This window comes from Triticum dicoccoides, chromosome 1B (assembly GCF_002162155.2).
Source record: "Triticum dicoccoides isolate Atlit2015 ecotype Zavitan chromosome 1B, WEW_v2.0, whole genome shotgun sequence".
Classification (NCBI taxonomy): domain Eukaryota; kingdom Viridiplantae; phylum Streptophyta; class Magnoliopsida; order Poales; family Poaceae; genus Triticum; species Triticum dicoccoides.
Genome location: NC_041381.1, coordinates 448,768,343 through 448,786,545, shown reverse-complemented (window position 1 = coordinate 448,786,545; position 18,203 = coordinate 448,768,343). Strand labels below are relative to the sequence as shown.

The 18,203-nt window shown below is 45.9% G+C and overlaps 2 protein-coding genes across 2 annotated transcripts; one reads left to right on the top strand and one right to left on the bottom strand.

The window, feature by feature from the left end:
* Nucleotides 1-8,938: 8,938 nt before the first annotated feature.
* Nucleotides 8,939-12,779, top strand: LOC119340469 (probable protein phosphatase 2C 48). Its single transcript, XM_037612393.1, has 4 exons — nt 8,939-9,714; nt 11,372-11,789; nt 11,876-12,099; nt 12,208-12,779. Exons 1-4 carry the CDS (start codon nt 9,385-9,387, stop codon nt 12,388-12,390), a joined length of 1,155 nt encoding a protein of 384 aa, XP_037468290.1. The 5' UTR covers nt 8,939-9,384; the 3' UTR covers nt 12,391-12,779.
* On the bottom strand, nt 12,664-17,863 carry LOC119340476. Its single transcript, XM_037612403.1, has 8 exons — nt 17,506-17,863; nt 17,293-17,423; nt 16,109-16,186; nt 15,962-16,006; nt 15,757-15,801; nt 15,604-15,655; nt 13,513-13,609; nt 12,664-13,062 (listed from the first exon to the last, which is right to left on the bottom strand). The coding sequence occupies exons 1-8, from the start codon at nt 17,810-17,812 to the stop codon at nt 12,897-12,899; spliced, it is 921 nt and encodes a 306-aa protein (XP_037468300.1). The 5' UTR covers nt 17,813-17,863; the 3' UTR covers nt 12,664-12,896.
* Between the last annotated feature and the right edge of the window lie 340 nt (nt 17,864-18,203).

Genomic DNA, 18,203 nt, shown 5'->3' with positions numbered 1-18,203 from the left:
TCGGAGTTGGAATAAACGTTTTGATAGTGTAATCAAAGCATTTGGTTTTATACAGACTTTCGGAGAAGCCTTTATTTACAAGAAAGTGAGTGGGAGCTCTGTAGCATTTCTGATATTATATGTGGATGACATATTACTGATTGGAAATGATATAGAATTTCTGGATAGCATAAAGGGATACTTGAATAAAAGTTTTTCAATGAAAGACCTCGGTGAAGCTGCTTACATATTAGGCATTAAGATCTATAGAGATAGATCAAAACGCTTAATTGGACTTTCACAAAGCACATACCTTGACAAAATTTTGAAGAAGTTCAAAATGGATCAAGCAAAGAATGGGTTCTTGCCTGTGTTACAAGGTGTGAAATTGAGTAAGACTCAATGCCCGACCACTGTAGAAGATAGAGAGAATATGAAAGATGTTCCCTATGCATCAGCCATAGGATCTATCATGTATGCAATGCTGTGTACCAGACCTGATGTATGCCTTGCTATAAGTTTAGCAGGGAGGTACCAAAGTAATCCAGGAGTGGATCACTGGACAGCGGTCAAGAACATCCTGAAATACCTGAAAAGGACTAAGGATATGTTTCTCATATATGGAGGTGACAAAGAGCTCATCGTAAAAGGTTACGTTGATGCAAGCTTTGACACTGATCCGGACGATTCTAAATCGCAAACCGGATACGTGTTTACATTAAACGGTGGAGCTGTCAGTTGGTGCAGTTCTAAACAAAGCGTCGTAGCGGGATCTACATGTGAAGCGGAATACATAGCTGCTTCGGAAGCAGCAAATGAAGGAGTCTGGATGAAGGAGTTCATATCCGATCTAGGTGTCATACCTAATGCATCGGGTCCAATGAAAATCTTTTGTGACAATACTGGTGCAATTGCCTTGGCAAAGGAATCCAGATTTCACAAAAGGACCAAACACATCAAGAGACGCTTCAACTCCATCCGGGATCTAGTCCAGGTGGGAGACATAGAGATTTGCAAGATACATACGGATCTGAATGTTGCAGACCCGTTGACTAAGCCTCTTCCACGAGCAAAACATGATCAGCACCAAGGCTCCATGGGTGTTAGAATCATTATAGTGTAATCTAGATTATTGACTCTAGTGCAAGTGGGAGACTGAAGGAAATATGCCCTAGAGGCAATAATAAAGTTATTATTTATTTCCTTATAATCATGATAAATGTCTATTATTCATGCTAGAATTGTATTTACCGGAAACATAATACATGTGTGAATACATAGAAAAACAAAGTGTCACTAGTATGCCTCTACTTGACTAGCTCATTAATCAAAGATGGTTATGTTTCCTAACCATGAACAATGAGTTGTTATTTGATTAACGAGGTCACATCATTAGTAGAATGATCTGATTGACATGACCCATTCCATTAGCTTAGCACCCGATCGTTTAGTATGTTGCTATTGCTTTCTTCATGACTTATACATGTTCCTATGACTATGAGATTATGCAACTCCCATTTACTGGAGGAACACTTTGGGTACTACCAAACGTCACAACGTAACTGGGTGATTATAAAGGAGTACTACAGGTGTCTCCAATGGTCGATGTTGGGTTGGCGTATTTCGAGATTAGGATTTGTCACTCCGATTGTCGGAGAGGTATCTCTGGGCCCTCTCGGTAATACACATTACATAAGCCTTGCAGGCATTACAACTAATATGTTAGTTGTGAGATGATGTATTACGGAACGAGTAAAGAGACTTGCCGATAACGAGATTGAACTAGGTATTGGATACCGACGATCGAATCTCGGGCAAGTAACATACCGATGACAAAGGGAACAACGTATGTTGTTATGCGGTCTGACCGATAAAGATCTTCGTAGAATATGTAGGAGCCAATATGGGCATCCAGGTCCCGCCATTGGTTATTGACCAGAGACGTGTCTCGGTCATGTCTACATTGTTCTCGAACCCGTAGGGTCCGCACGCTTAAGGTTACGATGACAGTTATATTATGAGTTTATGCATTTTGATGTACCGAAGGTTGTTCGGAGTCCCGGATGTGATCACGGACATGACGAGGAGTCTCGAAATGGTCGAGACATAAAGATTGATATACTGGAACCCTATGTTTGGACATCGGAAGTGTTCCGGGTGAAATCGGGATTTTACCGGGTTACCGGGAGGTTACCGGAACCCCCCGGGAGCCATATGGGCCATCATGGGCCTTAGTGGAAAGGAGAAAGGGGCAGCCCAAGGGGGCTGCGCGCCTCCCCCCTTCCCCTAGTCCTATTAGGACTAGGAGAGGTGGCCGGCCACCCCTCTCCCTCTTTCCCCCTTGGGAATCCTAGTTGGAATAGGATTGGGGGGGAGTCCTACTCCCGGTAGGAGTAGGACTCCTCCTGCGCCTCTCTCTCTTGACCGGCGCCCCCTCCCTCCTTGGCTCCTTTATATACTGAGGTAGAGGCACCCCAAAGACACACAAGTTGACACAAGTTGATCCACGTGATCTATTCCTTAGCCGTGTGCGGTGCCCCCTGCCACCATATTCCTCGATAATACTGTAGCGGAGTTTAGGCGAAGCCCTGCTACTGTAGTTCATCAAGATCGTCACCACGCCGTCGTGCTGACGAAACTCTTCCCCGACACTTTGCTGGATCGGAGTCCGGGGATCGTCATCGAGCTGAACGTGTGCTCGAACTCGGAGGTGCCGTAGTTTCGGTGCTTGATCGGTTGGATCGAGAAGACGTACGACTACTTCCTCTACGTCGTGTCATCGCTTCCGCAGTCGGTCTGCGTTGGGTACGTAGACAATACTCTCCCCTCGTTGCTATGCATCACATGATCTTGCGTGTGCGTAGGAAAATTTTTGAAATTACTACGAAACCCAACACTTACCTCCCCTCGTAGTTGAGGGATAAATCTTAGTTCTTTCATCTTTCAAGTTCTTCATAGTGATCAGCAGATATAAATCCCAAGTGACTCAAAGAATAGATCTATGCTCCCTGGCAACGGCGCCAGAAAATAGTCTTGATAACCCACAAGTATAGGGGATCGCAACAGTTTTCGAGGGTAGAGTATTCAACCCAAATTTATTGATTCAGCACAAGGGGAGCCAAAGAATATTCTCAAGTATTAGCAGTTGAGTTGTCAATTCAACCACACCTGGATAACTTAGTATCTGCAGCAAAGTATTCAGTAGCAAAGTAGTATGGAAGTAACTGTAATAGTAGCAGTTTTGTAGTAATTGTAATAGTGGCAACAGCAAAGTAACTAAGCAAAGAACAATATGTGAAAAGCTCGTAGGCATTGGATAGGTGATGGATAATTATGTCGGATGTGATTCCTCATGTAATAGTTATAACATAGGGTGACACAGGACTAGCTCCAGTTCATCAATGTAATGTAGGCATGTATTCCAAATATAGTCATACGTATTTATGGAAAAGAACTTGCATGACATCTTTTGTCCTACCCTCCCGTGGCAGCGGGGTCCTATTGGAAACTAAGGGATATTAAGGCCTCCTTTTAATAGAGTACCGGACCAAAGCATTAACACTTAGTGAATACATGAACTCCTCAAACTACGGTCATCACCGGTAAGTATCCCGATTATTGTCACTTCGGGGTTAACGGATCATAACACATAATAGGTGACTATAGACTTGCAAGATAGGATCAAGAACTCACATATATTCATGAAAACATAATAGGTTCAGATCTGAAATCATGGCACTCGGGCCCTAGTGACAAGCATTAAGCATAGCAAAGTCACAGCAACATCAATCTCAGAATATAATGGATACTAGGGATCAAACCCTAACAAAACTAACTCGATTACATGGTAAATCTCATCCAATCCATCACAGTCCAGCAAGCCTATGATGGAATTACTCACGCACGGCAGTGAGCATCATGAAATTGGTGATGGAGGATGGTTGATGATGACGACGGCAACGGATTCCCCTCTCCGAAGCCCCGAACGGACTCCAGATCAGCCCTCCCGAGAGGGTTTAGGGCTTGGCGGCGGCTCTGTATCGTAAAACGCTAATTCCTTTTTTTTGATTTTTTTCTCCCCATACGTGAATATATGGAGTTGGAGTTGAGGTCGATGGAGCACCAGGGGCCCACGAGGCAGGGGGGCGCGCCCTAGGGGGGCACCCTCGTGGACAGGGTGTGGGCCCCCTGGCCTTGATTCTTTCGCTAGTATTTTTTACTAATTCCAAAAATAACTTTCGTGGAGTTTCAAGTCATTCCGAGAACTTTTATTTCTGCATGGCAGTTCTGCTGAAAACAGCGTCAGTCCGGGTTAGTTCCATTCAAATCATGCAAGTTAGAGTCCAAAACAAGGGCAAAAGTGTTTGGAAAAGTACATACCACGGAGACGTATCACACGCCGACCACCTCCACCCTGCCTGGTTGTTCCCTCCTCCCCCTGGTTGTCTCTCGCAGCGCCACGCATCCCCTGGACCTCTCTCACTCTCTCTCGTGCTCCACCCCCTCTCTGCTCTCTCCCGCGCCTCTCCCGAGCGGAGCTCGTCGCCGCCGTTTGCCGTAGACGCAGCCACCGCCTCCCCCTCGCTTCTCCAACGTGCCCACGGGCTTCGCCTCGATGCCTTCGCCCTCTCCACCAAGTCACACACCTGCGGGACACCTGAAGTGACGCCATCGTCTTTGTTTCCATCGCCGGCCGCCGGAGATCCCCCTCGATGCTTTGCTCGCTCCGGTGCCTCCCCAAGCTCACCGAGGCCACCGCTGCACCCGTTGTGAGCTTCTGCACCGACCCCCCCCCCCTGCTCCCATGCTCAATAACTCACCGTAGCCCTCGTTTCCGTCGAGACCGAGACCTCACCAGCGCCGGACTTGTCGCCGTCGTTGTTTTGGTTCGCCTTCGTCCAAACCGAGCACGCCACTGCACTCAGTGCAATCCCAGGAGCCGAGCACACCCACCAGATCCTCACGCCATGCTCCGTAGCCCTGTTTCCGTGCACGCCCGAACTCCGGCCGCCGCCTGGCTCGACGCCGGCGTCATCTCCGGCCACCCCCGTGCACACTGCTTGCTCCACTCGATGCGCGTGTTCACCAGCAGCACGTAGATGCCCTCTGCCGGCCATTTGGTCGCCGGAGGAGGAATCCCGACGCCTCCGCCGCGTCTGGCCTCGCCGGTGACTCAACGCCGGCGGGTTTGACCCCGCTCACTGGGGTTTGACCCTTGTTTGACCCTCCCTGTGCCACTGACATGTGGGCCCATGCTCCACTTACACTTTAGTTAGGATTTCATTAGCACTAATAGTCTCTGTTAGTTAGTTAGGATACTGACATGTGGGGCCAGCCCCTGACTAATCCTATATTAGGCTTTTAGTTAGTGCTAATTAACACTGTTAGTTAGATAGATCACTGACCAGTGGGCCCCACTGGTCAGGTTTGACTTGGACCAGGTCAGTTGACCTGCTGACGTCATAGTGATGCAGTACTTACGCAATAAGTTATTTTCTGGATTAAACTTAATTCAGAAAATTCCAGAAAATAGCTAAAACTTCTAAAATTCATAGAAAATTATGTGTAACTCCAAATAAAATAAATTATATATGAAAAATGATCAGAAAAATCCTATCTACCCATCTGTACTGGTTTCATGCAGGTTAAAATAACTTATAGTTGTTGTTTAGAAGAAATCATATAAAGGGCATTTAAACCATCACATATGGAGTTTGAATTTGAATGTTGGATTCAAACCAACTTCATTTAACCTGTTGCTAGATGCATTAGCTCAAATCACATCATACTGCCATGTCATGATCATGCATCATATTGTGCATTGCATCGATTGTGTTTTTCCTTGTTTGCCGGTGTTTGTCCCCTCTCAGTAGACGTGTTCTGGCGATGAGTTCGATGACACCGATGAAGAACTATACTATCTTCAGAAGTGCCAGGCAAGCAAAACCCCCTTGTTCATTCTGATACAATCCCACTCTCTCGCTTCTGCACTCTTTTACTGTATTAGGACAACAACGACATATCTGTTACTTGCTGCGGTAGTTGAACCCCTTATCCTTTGCATGACCTGTCATTGCCACAGTAAATAGATAAAACCCACTAGCATTAGTAGGAGTTGTTTGAGCCTTGATGTGCCTACTCATTCATGCTTGTTTTTCATGCCTGCTACTGCTTAGAGTTGAGTCTGGTCTGATTCATCGGGGATGAATTGGAAGGTTGTGAACATGTCCTACTGTGCGTGAGCTAAGTGTGTGAACACGATTTGGTAAAGGTAGCGGTGAGAGGCCATGTAGGAGTACATGGTGGGTTGTCTCATTGAAGCCGTCCTCAGGAACTGAGTTCTGTGTTTGTGATCCATGAAACAGCCACTACCACACGTTGTGCCCTGAAATATGACCCCGCTCGACTTTTTAACCACCCTTGTCCTCTGTCCAGGAGTTGCAAGTAGTTTCTGGTGTTTGTAGTATGTTGGAGGCCGTGCACAACGCTGACACGAGGCATGAGCTGTGATGCGGTATGCACGTGGCACGGTGTACCGGGCGCCCATTTGGTGTCTCAAGAACCCTGCACACATCGTTCGAGCTGTGGAAACTTCGGCCAGACTTCCTGCGGATGGAACCTGAATAGGCGATAAACCTGGACTAGAGACTTGAGTGTTTAGGTAGGTTATGGTCTACACCCACATCGGCTTTCGCTTGAAGTCTGCCGAGCACATGTCGTGTGCAGACGCTAAGTGGTGGAAACATGTGTGAAGTACACCCCTGCAGGGTTATAAATGATCTACTCGAATAGTCGCGTCCGCGGTAAAGGACCTCTGGGTTGCCTATACAGTTTATAAACAAGTGAAAGTGTATACTTTAAAATACGCAAGATAAGCGTGAGTGTTATGGATGGCGTTCTCGTAGGAAGACGGGAGCGGATCCATAGTGGTATATTGACATGGTGATTATGTGGACTAGTGTGTGCCACCTCAAAAGAGTTACTTGCAGTCGTAGTTCAGGATAGCCACCGAGTCAAAACTGGCTTGCTGCAGTCAAACTCCACCAGCCCCTTTATTGATACTGATGCATATGTAGTTAGTTTTGATGTAAGTCTTACTGGGTACATTTGAATTCACGTTTGCCTATTTTATGTTTTTGCAGAGAGACTTCCGTCTCACTAGTAGTTTCACGTGGACTTCGACGTTTAGCTTGTTACCTCAACCATGGTCTTGTGCCCTTGGCAGGATCTGGTAGATAGTCAGTCTTCTCAGCCCTTTTTAATTTGTAGATGTCTGTACTCAGACATGTTAAGCTTCCGCATGTGCTTCTGGTTTGTATGCTCTGAATGTTGGGTCATGAGACACATGTTTGTAACATCTCGCTCCTCGGGGCCTAATGAATAAATACTTAAGTCGTAGAGTTATGTTGTGATGTCATGTTATATTTGCATATATCGAGCATATTGTGTGTATGATTTAAAATGCTTGGTATGTGTGGGATCCGACAACTTAGTTGTTTATTCTTGGTAGCCTCTCTTATCGGGAAATGTCTCCTAGTGCTTCCACTGAGCCATGGTAGCTTGCTACTGCTCCGGAAACACCTAGGTTGGCCGACATGTGTCCTTCTCCGTTCCTATGTCTGTCCCTTTGGTGAAATATCACACGTTGTTCCTTTAAGTCCCTGTAGCTTGCTACGACTTGGGTTCATACGTTGTTCATCGACACGTTCGTTGCTTGGTCATGTATATCTGTCCCTGTAAGATAGCGCCACCTTGGGTTTACGACTAGTTATATCGGTCCAGATCTTTTGTCATATGGATGCTAGCGACACTATCATATACATGAACCAAAAGACGCAAATGATCCCGGGCCAGATAAGGTGGCACCTGTGGAAATACACCACTATGGCTAAAATAAGTTCCTGCTAAAATAAGAGTCTTCTTGTGGCTAGTGAATAAAAAGAGCATTTTGACTAGGGATGTTTTACTCAGAAAGGGGTGGAAAGGAGGGAAAGAATGTGTGTTTTGTGGACAAGATGAATCAATTGATCATTTGTTGTTCACATGCTCTGCGACCTCTCTGCTTTGGAGTTTGGTCCGATGCGTTTGTGGTCTGAAGTCTAGTCCGTTAAGTGTCAAAGATTGTTTTGGGGGTGGATTAATAAATTCAATAAAGAAGACAAGAAAATGGTGATGATAGGGGTTTCTGCTTTATTCTGGGCAATTTGAAAATGTAGAAATGCAATTGTCTTTGAGAGAAAAAGGATTAATGATCCTTTCCAGATAATAAAACTAATGGTTCGATGGTTGCTTGATTGGTCCATTTTGCAGACAAAGAAGCCACCAAAAAAATGTTGAAAGTGGGGGCAAGAGTTCTAGAACGGGCAACAAGTGAGGTGTACACAGCTGGGCAGGGATGGCGAATCAATGTGGCGAGGCTCCCCTGGATGATGGCTGCAACTCCTTCATCTTCTGCTGCTGTTCCAAGTCCTTTTTGTGCCTGCTACTCGCTAGTTATTAAGTCTATAACTCTGTTTAGATGTGTTGATGGACCTTGTTCATGCTGGCCTGTGTTGGTCCTTTTGGCCAGTTTTCATTCGTCTTATGTAATGTTGTGAATCTGTTTTCTGCTGCTCGTCCTTTGAACTTTGTAAGCTTGGTTTTCAGTAATGAAAATCGGAAGGGGAAAACCCTTCTTTGATCAAAAAAAATATGGATGCTAGCGACACTATCATATACATGAGCCAAAAGACGCAAACGGGCCTAGGCCAGATAAGATGGCACCCGTGGAAATACCGTGCGTGAGGCCGCAAAGTAATATGATGTGTTATATGCTAAATCGATGTGACTTAAGATCGGATCCTGACAAAACGCAACTTCAAAAAGTTATTTTTTCGATCGGAAGACCTAAAGTTGTTGACGGAATGGAATACGCCGGGTGAGTCTCCGAGGACATATACCCGTCCCGTCATCCTATCTCCTTTCCTTCTTCCTTGGGCAAAGGAGGGCATCTTCGTGTTGCTGTGCAAGCGACGGACCGCGTTGCTGCCTCGGCCTCGGTTTGCATGCTGTCTGTAGCTTCTACTGCACCCCCGGCTCTTCATCCCACCCCTTCGATCTTCCCCAGCTCCCCTCTCCTCTTTAAAAAGCTCCCTCCCTCCCCGGCTTTCACTTCACACCACAACTCGACTCACGCTTCTTCCTTGGCTGGCGCCAGTCCAATCCGCTTGCTTCCCCACTTTCTTCCTTGGCCAAGTTAACCAGGTCGACTGATCCAATCCATCGCTCCAGTCCAAGCTCGTTTCTTCAATCCAAAGTCAATCGCCCTCATCCAAGAAAGATCCAGGAGAAACGATCAGGGCATCTCCTAAGCTAAAGAAACCGTGAGTGCGTGCTCCCTGTCCATATCCATCGCCATGGCCGGAGATGGAGAGTGCTCTGTCCTTGCCCGTGCACACCACCAACAGTGCCGTCGGTCACCCAGAAACTAAGAGAGCAAGGGAGAGAGAAGAAACTCTTGCGCGCGGAACTCTTTTGGGTTGTCTCTTTGGGTTAGCGAGAATGCGGCAGCTCTCGTCCCTGCTGCAGGGGCTGGCCCGATCCATGGCTCTGGGAAAGGAGAGGAAGGAGGAGGAGCAGGGGACGGTGCTGCGGTCGTCGGGGACGCTCCGGGGCGAGGGCTCCGAGACCTTGGCCGCCGTCTGGTCCCGCCGCGGCGAGAAGGGCACCAACCAGGACTGCTCCATCGTCTGGGAGGTGAGTTCCATCCATCCATCCACCGCCGCTGCTCTGCTCTGTGTTTCGTAATCCGGTCGCTGCATGTTGATGCTCTGTTCCACGTCTCGTGGCAATCATTGGTGACTTAATTTATGGTACTCCCTCCGATCCGTATTACTTGTCGCTAAGTGGATGTATCTAGAAGTTTTTCAATGCTAGATACATCTGTTTGGCGACAAGTAATATGGATCGGAGGGAGTAGTAGCGAATTAGCGCCGAGACAACTTACATGAATAACTCTCGCTTCGAGATTTCTCATTAGGAAACTTACATAGTTATGAAGAAGAAGATATTGTGCATTGTGCCATGGTTCGTTGGCCCTGTCCCCTCATTGCTGTAGAAAAAGTGTAGAATAGTTTCTGAGCACTGAATAAATTTTAACAGCTTCATGTACCTGTCTGCCTAAGATATGGGCTTCTCTCCCCGTTCCTTTGCCTAATCAATTTTCTGATTTTTCTTTATCTTTGTGAGGTGTGCTTTAGTTCTCTCTTCAGTACAGTTTTGTTGTTGCTGCGGCAAGTCTTCAATGCAACTTAGACTCAGTATGTCGTTGTGCCAAAAAATAGTGTATTGAATTATTTTGTTATCCACAAGAGAAATTTATATACAGAAATAAAGATATGTTTCTTAGTAGAAAAATGGACCAAAACTGATTCTTTTTATTTTTTGCGGGTGACCAAAACTGATTCAGTAAACGAGACTATAATAACGATCTATCGGGCAAAATGCCTAACCGAGCAATGAGGTAGTCTCTTTACTAAATTATTACTGATGTTGGCCCTTAATTAAGTAGTTTTTTTCACTGATGTAGTAGTGCTACGTGGCCTCACTAGACATAGGTTTTGTAGCATGTTGTTCACGAGGTCCTTGGATATGGCGCTTGCTTTTGGCTTCTAGGCGTCTCTCTTTTATACTACTACTCCCTCTGTTTGAAATTACTTGTTATAAAAATGAATGTATTTATAACTAAAATACATCTAGATACATTCATTTTTTCGACGAGTAATTCTCTGTTTGAAATTACTTGTTATAAAAATGAATGTATTTATAACTAAAATACATCTAGATACATTCATTTTTTCGACGAGTAATTCCGAACGGAGGGAGTACTACTGTATCTTCATGCCAAAAAAGCATAATACGTGTCTCGGTTTGTTGGAGAGAGAAAGGTGTTAGGTTTCTTGCTTCTGAATCCAATGTGGCTTGGGTGATTGGGTCATTATCCAAGGGGGTATGACTGCGATGGCAGAAAACGGTGCGTTCATGTGTCTTCGGGTTGAATCCTTCCAACTTACGTTATTCTTCATCAGCGGCGGTTGCTGTTCTGGTGCGCTGGTCCTATGGGGCCTTAGTACGACGACTTCTCGACTGTCTACTACAACAAGTTGTGCCGACTCCGGCGATGGAGGGGTGATGACGGCGGCGCGCTTTCGGCTCGCTTCAGTGCTTGTAGTCGTTGCTAGGTGGTCTACGGATCTGGATGTAATTTTTATTTCTGGTGTTCGTTGTACTGCCATAATTGAAGATGAATAGATTGAAAGTTTTTCAAAAAAAAAAGGGTTCTAAATAGTCAAACCGAAATGTACACCAAGCTAAAAGTATACTTGTTCTGTGGTTTTCCTCTCCCTCTCTTCAGGGGTTCGGACGCCAGGAGGACACTATCTTCTGCGGCATCTTCGACGGCCACGGCCAGTGGGGCCACTACGTCTCCAAGGCCGTCCGGGACTCGCTGCCGCCGTCGCTGCTGTGCCGCTGGCAGGAGGCCGTCACGCTGGCGTCGCTCATCGACGGCGAGAAGAAGCTCTGCGACTCCCAGTTCGACCTCTGGAAGCAGTCCTACCTGGCCGCCGCCGCTGCCGTCGACGAAGAGCTCCGCCGCAGCAGCCGCCTGGACGCGGTCAACAGTGGCTCCACTGCTCTGTCCGTCGTTAAAAAGGGTGACACGATGGTGATCGCGAACGTGGGCGACTCCCGAGCCGTCCTGGGGACCACGTCGGACGACGGCAGCATCGCAGCCGTCCAGCTCACCGTCGACTTCAAACCCAACCTGCCTCGTAAGTACGCTGTGACAGACGCGCTGCGGCACATTCAGCATCCTTGGGACGGCCGTTGCTCACCCACGGTGAAAACTGAATTGCAGAGGAGAAGGCGCGCATCGTGCAGTGCAAGGGCCGCGTGCACTGCCACGAGGACGAGCCCGGCGTGCACCGGGTGTGGGTGCCCGACCGGGAGGCGCCGGGGCTGGCCATGTCGCGTGCGTTCGGCGACTACTGCGTCAAGGACTACGGCGTCATCTCGGCGCCGGAGGTGACGCAGAGGAGGATCGCCGCCCGGGATCAGTTCGTCATCCTGGCCACCGACGGGGTAAGCAGCCAACCACCTTTCCTCTCTATCGTCCAGCTCCGTTTTATGCCTTGGTAGTTTGGCACAATCCTACTGCATCATCTGATGGTCGTCAAAAAATTGCGACAGGTCTGGGACGTGGTCTCCAACGAAGACGCGGTGCAGATCGTGGCGGCCACGGCGGACAGGGAGAAGGCGGCGAAGCGCCTCGTCCAGTGCGCCGTCCGTGCCTGGAGGCGCAAGCGGCAGGGCTACGCCGTCGACGACTGCTCGGCGATCTGCCTCTTCCTCCACCACTCGCCGCCATCGTAGACGGACAGCTTCGTCCCTGCATTGCCGTGAAGACCAAGGAAGGGAAACACACCCGTCCTTTTCTTGGTAGAAGAGTGAGTGCAGACGTCGCGGTCAAAGACCAAAATGGCAGATCACAGCAAATCAGAGCGTGCGGCAGTTGGGCTGGCGATCGGGACGGTGGGCGAACTGCTGCCGGTGGATGACCGGAAAATCTCCCCAAAATGCACGAGAACCAACAGCAGCCAACGGCAAGGGGGCAAATGCATTTTTGTCTGTGTATGGCCCCGTCTCTGTTATGATAGGAAATAGTCACAATTATTGCCTTATCAGTGTACATCAATCACAACAGGGTCATACATCACCGCTTTTGGCGCCGATAATTTGCACCCAAAACAATCGCAATCTTAGGTATTCTGCACTGATGGTGCATCTCTGTTCATATCCACTGCCGATTTGGTAGGCAGCAGTCACACAAGTTTGAATTTCAATGTGTGGTGGATGTGGCCGTGAGAGTCATCGTCGGGTTAGCCACCATAGCGGCTTCGTAGCGTCTCCGGTGGCTCCTCTTCCATGATGCCAGCTCCGGTCGTGGCCAAGTATTCCCTTATTGTGGTTCTCCGGTCACCCAGATAGGTGTGGTCTAAGAAGTTGCTATATGCTGGTTCTCCCAGATTCTTGGCAGCAAGAACACTGCAAGGCAATCAGACCCGTGTGAGGTGCTCGCAATATCAGAAGGATCGGGCTCTATCTACACCCACACCTAATGATGGAGTGCTGATGACAGAGACAGTTAGATAGAAAACGCGTTGGTACAAGAACTAGAATGTTCAGAGCAATAACTTATTTAGTTATTTTTTTGCTTCATGATGCATCTTGCTTTCAGATGTCACAAAGCAATGATATCATCTTGCTTGCGGGATGCCCCTTGCTTTGAGATGTCACTGATGCGATGTACCAGGAGAACAAATATATCCTATAATAATCGGTGCCTCGGTGGAGTCCCAAAGGTGTACAGTGATTTTAATTTGCAGAAGATGCCTTTGCCGATGTTTATAACGGCTTTATTGAGGAAAAGAATTAAAAAAAAATCAACTATGTGGATAGCACCAGCATAGATGGCTGAAGAGTAAATATACTTACCAGTGCCTGAGATATAGACGACAGGGTAAGATATCATCCCTCCATATTTTATCAATATTGTATCGTCCATAGTGCTGATTATATATCTCTTTGCTTCCTGCAGAAAGAATTGGTCAACATTTCAGTGTGTTATGGAATTAGGAATGAGATTACAGTTCTGGGCTGTCTTGTGCAATTATCCAAAAGTAAATAGCTTTGTATCTGCATAAGAAGGCATCACTTTGCCTTAAAAGGGTAAAAGAAATACCATGCTTAAAGCTTTGCTCATTGTCAAACATGTCTATGTTGATTCTACTCTGATGCTTTTGTCATCCTACAATTCCTTAGAATCCTGATTTCTTTTCAGTGGAACTTGTCCTGCGATTCGAAGTATATGTGCGATCCAGTTTTAAAATAACTTTATATTATACATGAGCAAACTATTACTATGCCTAGTAAATAATTGTTGATATCTCGTTGTATTTTTATTCAGGTATCACCATGGCGATTTATGTAATTTTACCCTAGCTGGTCAATAGTAAGCAATTACGATAATAGAGGCAGATAAATATGCTAAAAGACCTCAAAGAATAACATAGCTAAAAGTCATATGTTGTTATAAATTAACACAAACATGCAACAATTTTTCTCAGAAATTGTTATCAAATATTATTAAATACTCCCTCTGTTCCTAAAGTATAAGAAGTTTTGGCAGTTCAACAAAACATCTTATATTTAGGAACAGCGGGAGTAGCTTCAAAAAGGAAAACAGGATGCTGGACACAAAAACGTAAAAGAGAAGTCTAGATCATCACTATCAGATGAATAAAGGGATACCAAGTCACGAAAAAAATAATCTTTCTACCCCCTCCGAAAAGAAATATGAGAGCGTTTAGATCACTACTTTAGTGATCTAAATGCTCTTATATTTCTTTAGAGGGAGTACCAAATAATGTAAAAATGTCTTACATTTTGAGACAGAGGGAGTATATCCTACCAAGCTCTGCAGCTAAGGCCCCGCTTGGATATCGTTGACTTTCTAAATCCCCCGTAAAACATTGCCGGGTAAGAAAAAGTCAGGTGGGTTCGCTTGGTTCGTCGGATTGGGCCTGTAATATTTACACCTGTATCCCCTGTCACGCTCTTATTCAGTCGGTTTATGATACAGGCCTCGACTCATCGTTCTTTTCCGGCTGGAAAACACCTGTGGCCCAGTAATATACGCATGTAAACTAATACGGCTGTATAATATTTACACCGATGCCAAGCAGGGCCTAAGTATGTCTGGAGCATGGTAGCCAAATGTGTAGGAGCTGTAGATAGACCTGGTTGTTTCTCCCAGTATTTCTGGTGGATTCCTACTTTCTTGCCTAGAAGTCGAAACTTACAAATTGTGGGCTTGGCGGCTCTTTGCTGGGTGTTGTGGAAACTTTGCAACAGAGTTTGTTTTGAATTTAAACTGGTCCGAGAGCCTCCTGAATTTGAGTGCTGTGCATGCTCATTTATGCATTACTGGTCAGGCCTATAATCTGATGAAGTTCGTGTGAGGCACTGCAATGTGAGGCACTGACGGCCCATGATGATGGACATGGTGAAGGAAGAAGGCAAAATCTGCACCTGGAAGATGATGGACATGAGGAAGCTGAAGAAGACGATGGAAATGGGAACATAGCTATGGAGGAAGACTAAAATAAAAGGAAGGTTTCAGTGGATACGGATGATATGATTTCTCCTGATGATCTGGCACCCCTGAGGATCAAGTTATGTGCTGGGGTAGTTGGCTTTCAATCTCTGTAATATACACCGTGATTTTCTTAGCAGTTCTTGCTGCTGTTAGCTTAGATGCGGCAGCAGCCTGCGAATTCTGTCGCTAGGCCCTTTCATTTCAGTTTGGACACATTTGTTTTGTTTTCATTTCGTTATCTTTTGATAGTGGAACCCAATCCCATTTTTGGATAGTAATGGAAAAAAGTCCTACCATATCTTATCAATAGTAAAACGGACAAACTGATATGCTGATAACCCAATGTCAATAACATTATAAAGTCAGTAGCAAAGTCATTAAAGTGAAATGCAGAACTGAAAGAAATTTGAGTGTCATATAGATTCAACCTTTGCATCTCACTCGGAAATACTCTTCATCGCTATAGCGTGCACAGACAACCTAAACCAATAAATTCCATCAAGATGAATAATAACTGCATTGCAGGAAAGATCAAACAAAAAACTAAGCTAGAAATTCAGTCCCAAAATACAGGCCCTTACAGCTGGATTTGGAAAAGGCGCTCCATCCAGTCCTTCAGGGACCACCTGACAACACATATATACATAAACAAAAAGAGTTAACCTAAATTAAAAGCCAGGACTGGACACTGGACAATCTGAACTCCACCAAAAGCCAGGCTTGAGATGAAGAAACTGAAAACCTAACAAAATTGGTTAGCATGCAGTGAATTAACTGCTCACCCACCGCAAGAAATCTGAACTCGAGCTCTCTCTCGATGAATGCTGGCACCTGCGAATATCCCAATTCAGTACTTCACTAAAACCTAAAAAAACTTCACTGGATTGCACACGAACAAAAAGTTGCACACTATCATAAAGTGCAGCACAGTACCTCCTCCACCTTGATTTCAAACACAGTGACAACTATCATTTCTCCCTCACAATGCTCCACGCTTAAGCTTGAGAACTCCTACAAGTCATCCCAATACTTCAATGAAAATCAAAAACTTTCTGGAAACCCAAATACAATGCAAGTTCCTGGCAGAAGTACACACTAAACTCTATATCCTCAAACATACAAATCTAAAATCAATATTCTGATCTCTCAATAAAACACCACACTTTCCTTTCTTCTATTAGACTATTACCATAGACAGCAAAGACGGGTATCCATGCTTCAGAAAATCTGCTTAAGCAGTAACAAAAATCCTCTTCTGCTAGCAATAGAGTAATACAATAATTATCTTATAAATTCGTCAACATATTTCCATGCCTCAGTTTTGTTCAGTGCAACATGGTTTCCTCCTTTTGGACTCCACAAATGGATCAAAAGAAGCTTGCGTTCACATGGTCAATTGATCCCACGAATATAAAAGAGAAACATTAAACAATAGAAAAAAATCCACATGTTAGGCAATAGAAAAGGTAAGCTATTATATATAAAACGAGTTTCATGCATTAGTCAAAATTAAAGATAGGCAATAAAATATCTTTTTCAGAAGTTTGTAAAAAAAAGTGATACAGTCATCTCCAAAAAAAAATCGAGAAAACGCAAATGGCTTTTGCATTTCATTGCATTGGAAAGAGAGGGGATTTACATCCTCCTAGGAGGCAGTTTTTACAAAATTGCATCTAGCTCATATCAGTGGCAGTTATTTGATTGGATAGATGCCCTAACTCCACAATGGAAACTTATCTTTTTTCCCTCTGTATCTTTCAACATAGCAAAAATCGACAGTCAAGCGCAACTATGAAAGAGGTGAAATAAGTAATGTGTCCTATAAGAATGTCAGAAAAATGAACACCACAGAGAAGCTCAATTCCCTATCACCCTGACTATTTGGTCATCCAGGAATTCCAAACATCACAACATTCAGGCAGAATTGCATATGACAGCTCCGAGCAATCCATCCATGTCCCTATGGAAAATTGGAAATACTACACACCTTGTAGAGTTAACACGCTACCACGCCACAAACAGAAATGTGAAATGCAATCGGACGAACTATGCGTACACAAAGATGAAACACAAGTACTGACAAGAGCATCATAAAGATAAGCATACAGTATGCTTGCCTTAGTGGCCTCAATGGCGATACCGCGCTCGAAGAAGATGGGGGCGGCGTGGGCGAAGACGCGCCGGAACCCGCGCAGCGCCGCCACACGGAACCCCTCCAGCTCCGGGAACGTGCTCCTCGCGCTCCGCTCTGGCGTCAGGAACCTCGAAACTTAGGCCCATGATTTTGGACTCGGAGTTTGTTACTGACGGGGCAGCGCGGTGGCACTAACCGGAGAGAAGGGAGCCGAAGCCGACGACGGAGATGCGGCCGTCGGGAGAGGCGATGGCGGCGAAGTCGGCGGCAGAGGCAAGCTCCCTGAAGGCATCGCCGCCACTGCTGGTGGCCCGGGCGGCCGCGGTAAGAGGAGGCATGAGGCGACGGCTGCGGCGGCTGGACGGCAGAGAGGGTTCCGGCGATCGCCGGAGGTGGAGGAGGGGTCGTCGGTGGAGGGTGGGGCGGCCTGCCGTGTTGGATTTTGATCGGACAGCTGCGGATGGCCCGGGGCGGAGCGTTCCGGCGGAGGCGATGCCGCGCATTATTGGGGAAAGGACAGGTAGTCGTGTGCTTCGCTTACAGTCACCACGGCAGCTTGTTGGTTTTCCAACACCAGCAATCAATCGTGTTATTGACAAGTTTTTTTTCTTAAATATACACGAGTGTACATATCATATACTCCTTTTCTTCTAAAATAAATGACTCAAATTGATACAAAGTTAATACAAAATTGGGTCATCTATTTTGGAACAGGGAGTATTAAAGAAGAAATGCAAAGAATGACTCCATCATAGTTTTATAAGAATCTCGTTACAACGCTACTCCTCACTACTCGTCCACCTCTCTAATCTAAGGAATAAGGGGTCCATATTTCCTTTAAACTTGCCGGTTACCAACCATAACATTCCTTCAAACCTCACCCTACCTAGAAGC

Coding starts and splice junctions, on each gene's coding strand:
- LOC119340476 (XM_037612403.1), bottom strand. CDS start 17,812: ATGCGCGGCATCGCCTCCGCCGGAACGCTCCGCCCCGGGCCATCCGCA. Junction 17,424..17,505: donor CTTCGGCTCCCTTCTCTCCG/GTTAGTGCCACC, acceptor TCCTGACGCCAG/AGCGGAGCGCGAGGAGCACG. Junction 13,063..13,512: donor CGTCTATATCTCAGGCACTG/GTAAGTATATTT, acceptor ATTGCCTTGCAG/TGTTCTTGCTGCCAAGAATC.
- LOC119340469 (XM_037612393.1), top strand. CDS start 9,385: ATGGAGAGTGCTCTGTCCTTGCCCGTGCACACCACCAACAGTGCCGTC. Junction 11,790..11,875: donor CTTCAAACCCAACCTGCCTC/GTAAGTACGCTG, acceptor ACTGAATTGCAG/AGGAGAAGGCGCGCATCGTG. Junction 12,100..12,207: donor TCATCCTGGCCACCGACGGG/GTAAGCAGCCAA, acceptor AAATTGCGACAG/GTCTGGGACGTGGTCTCCAA.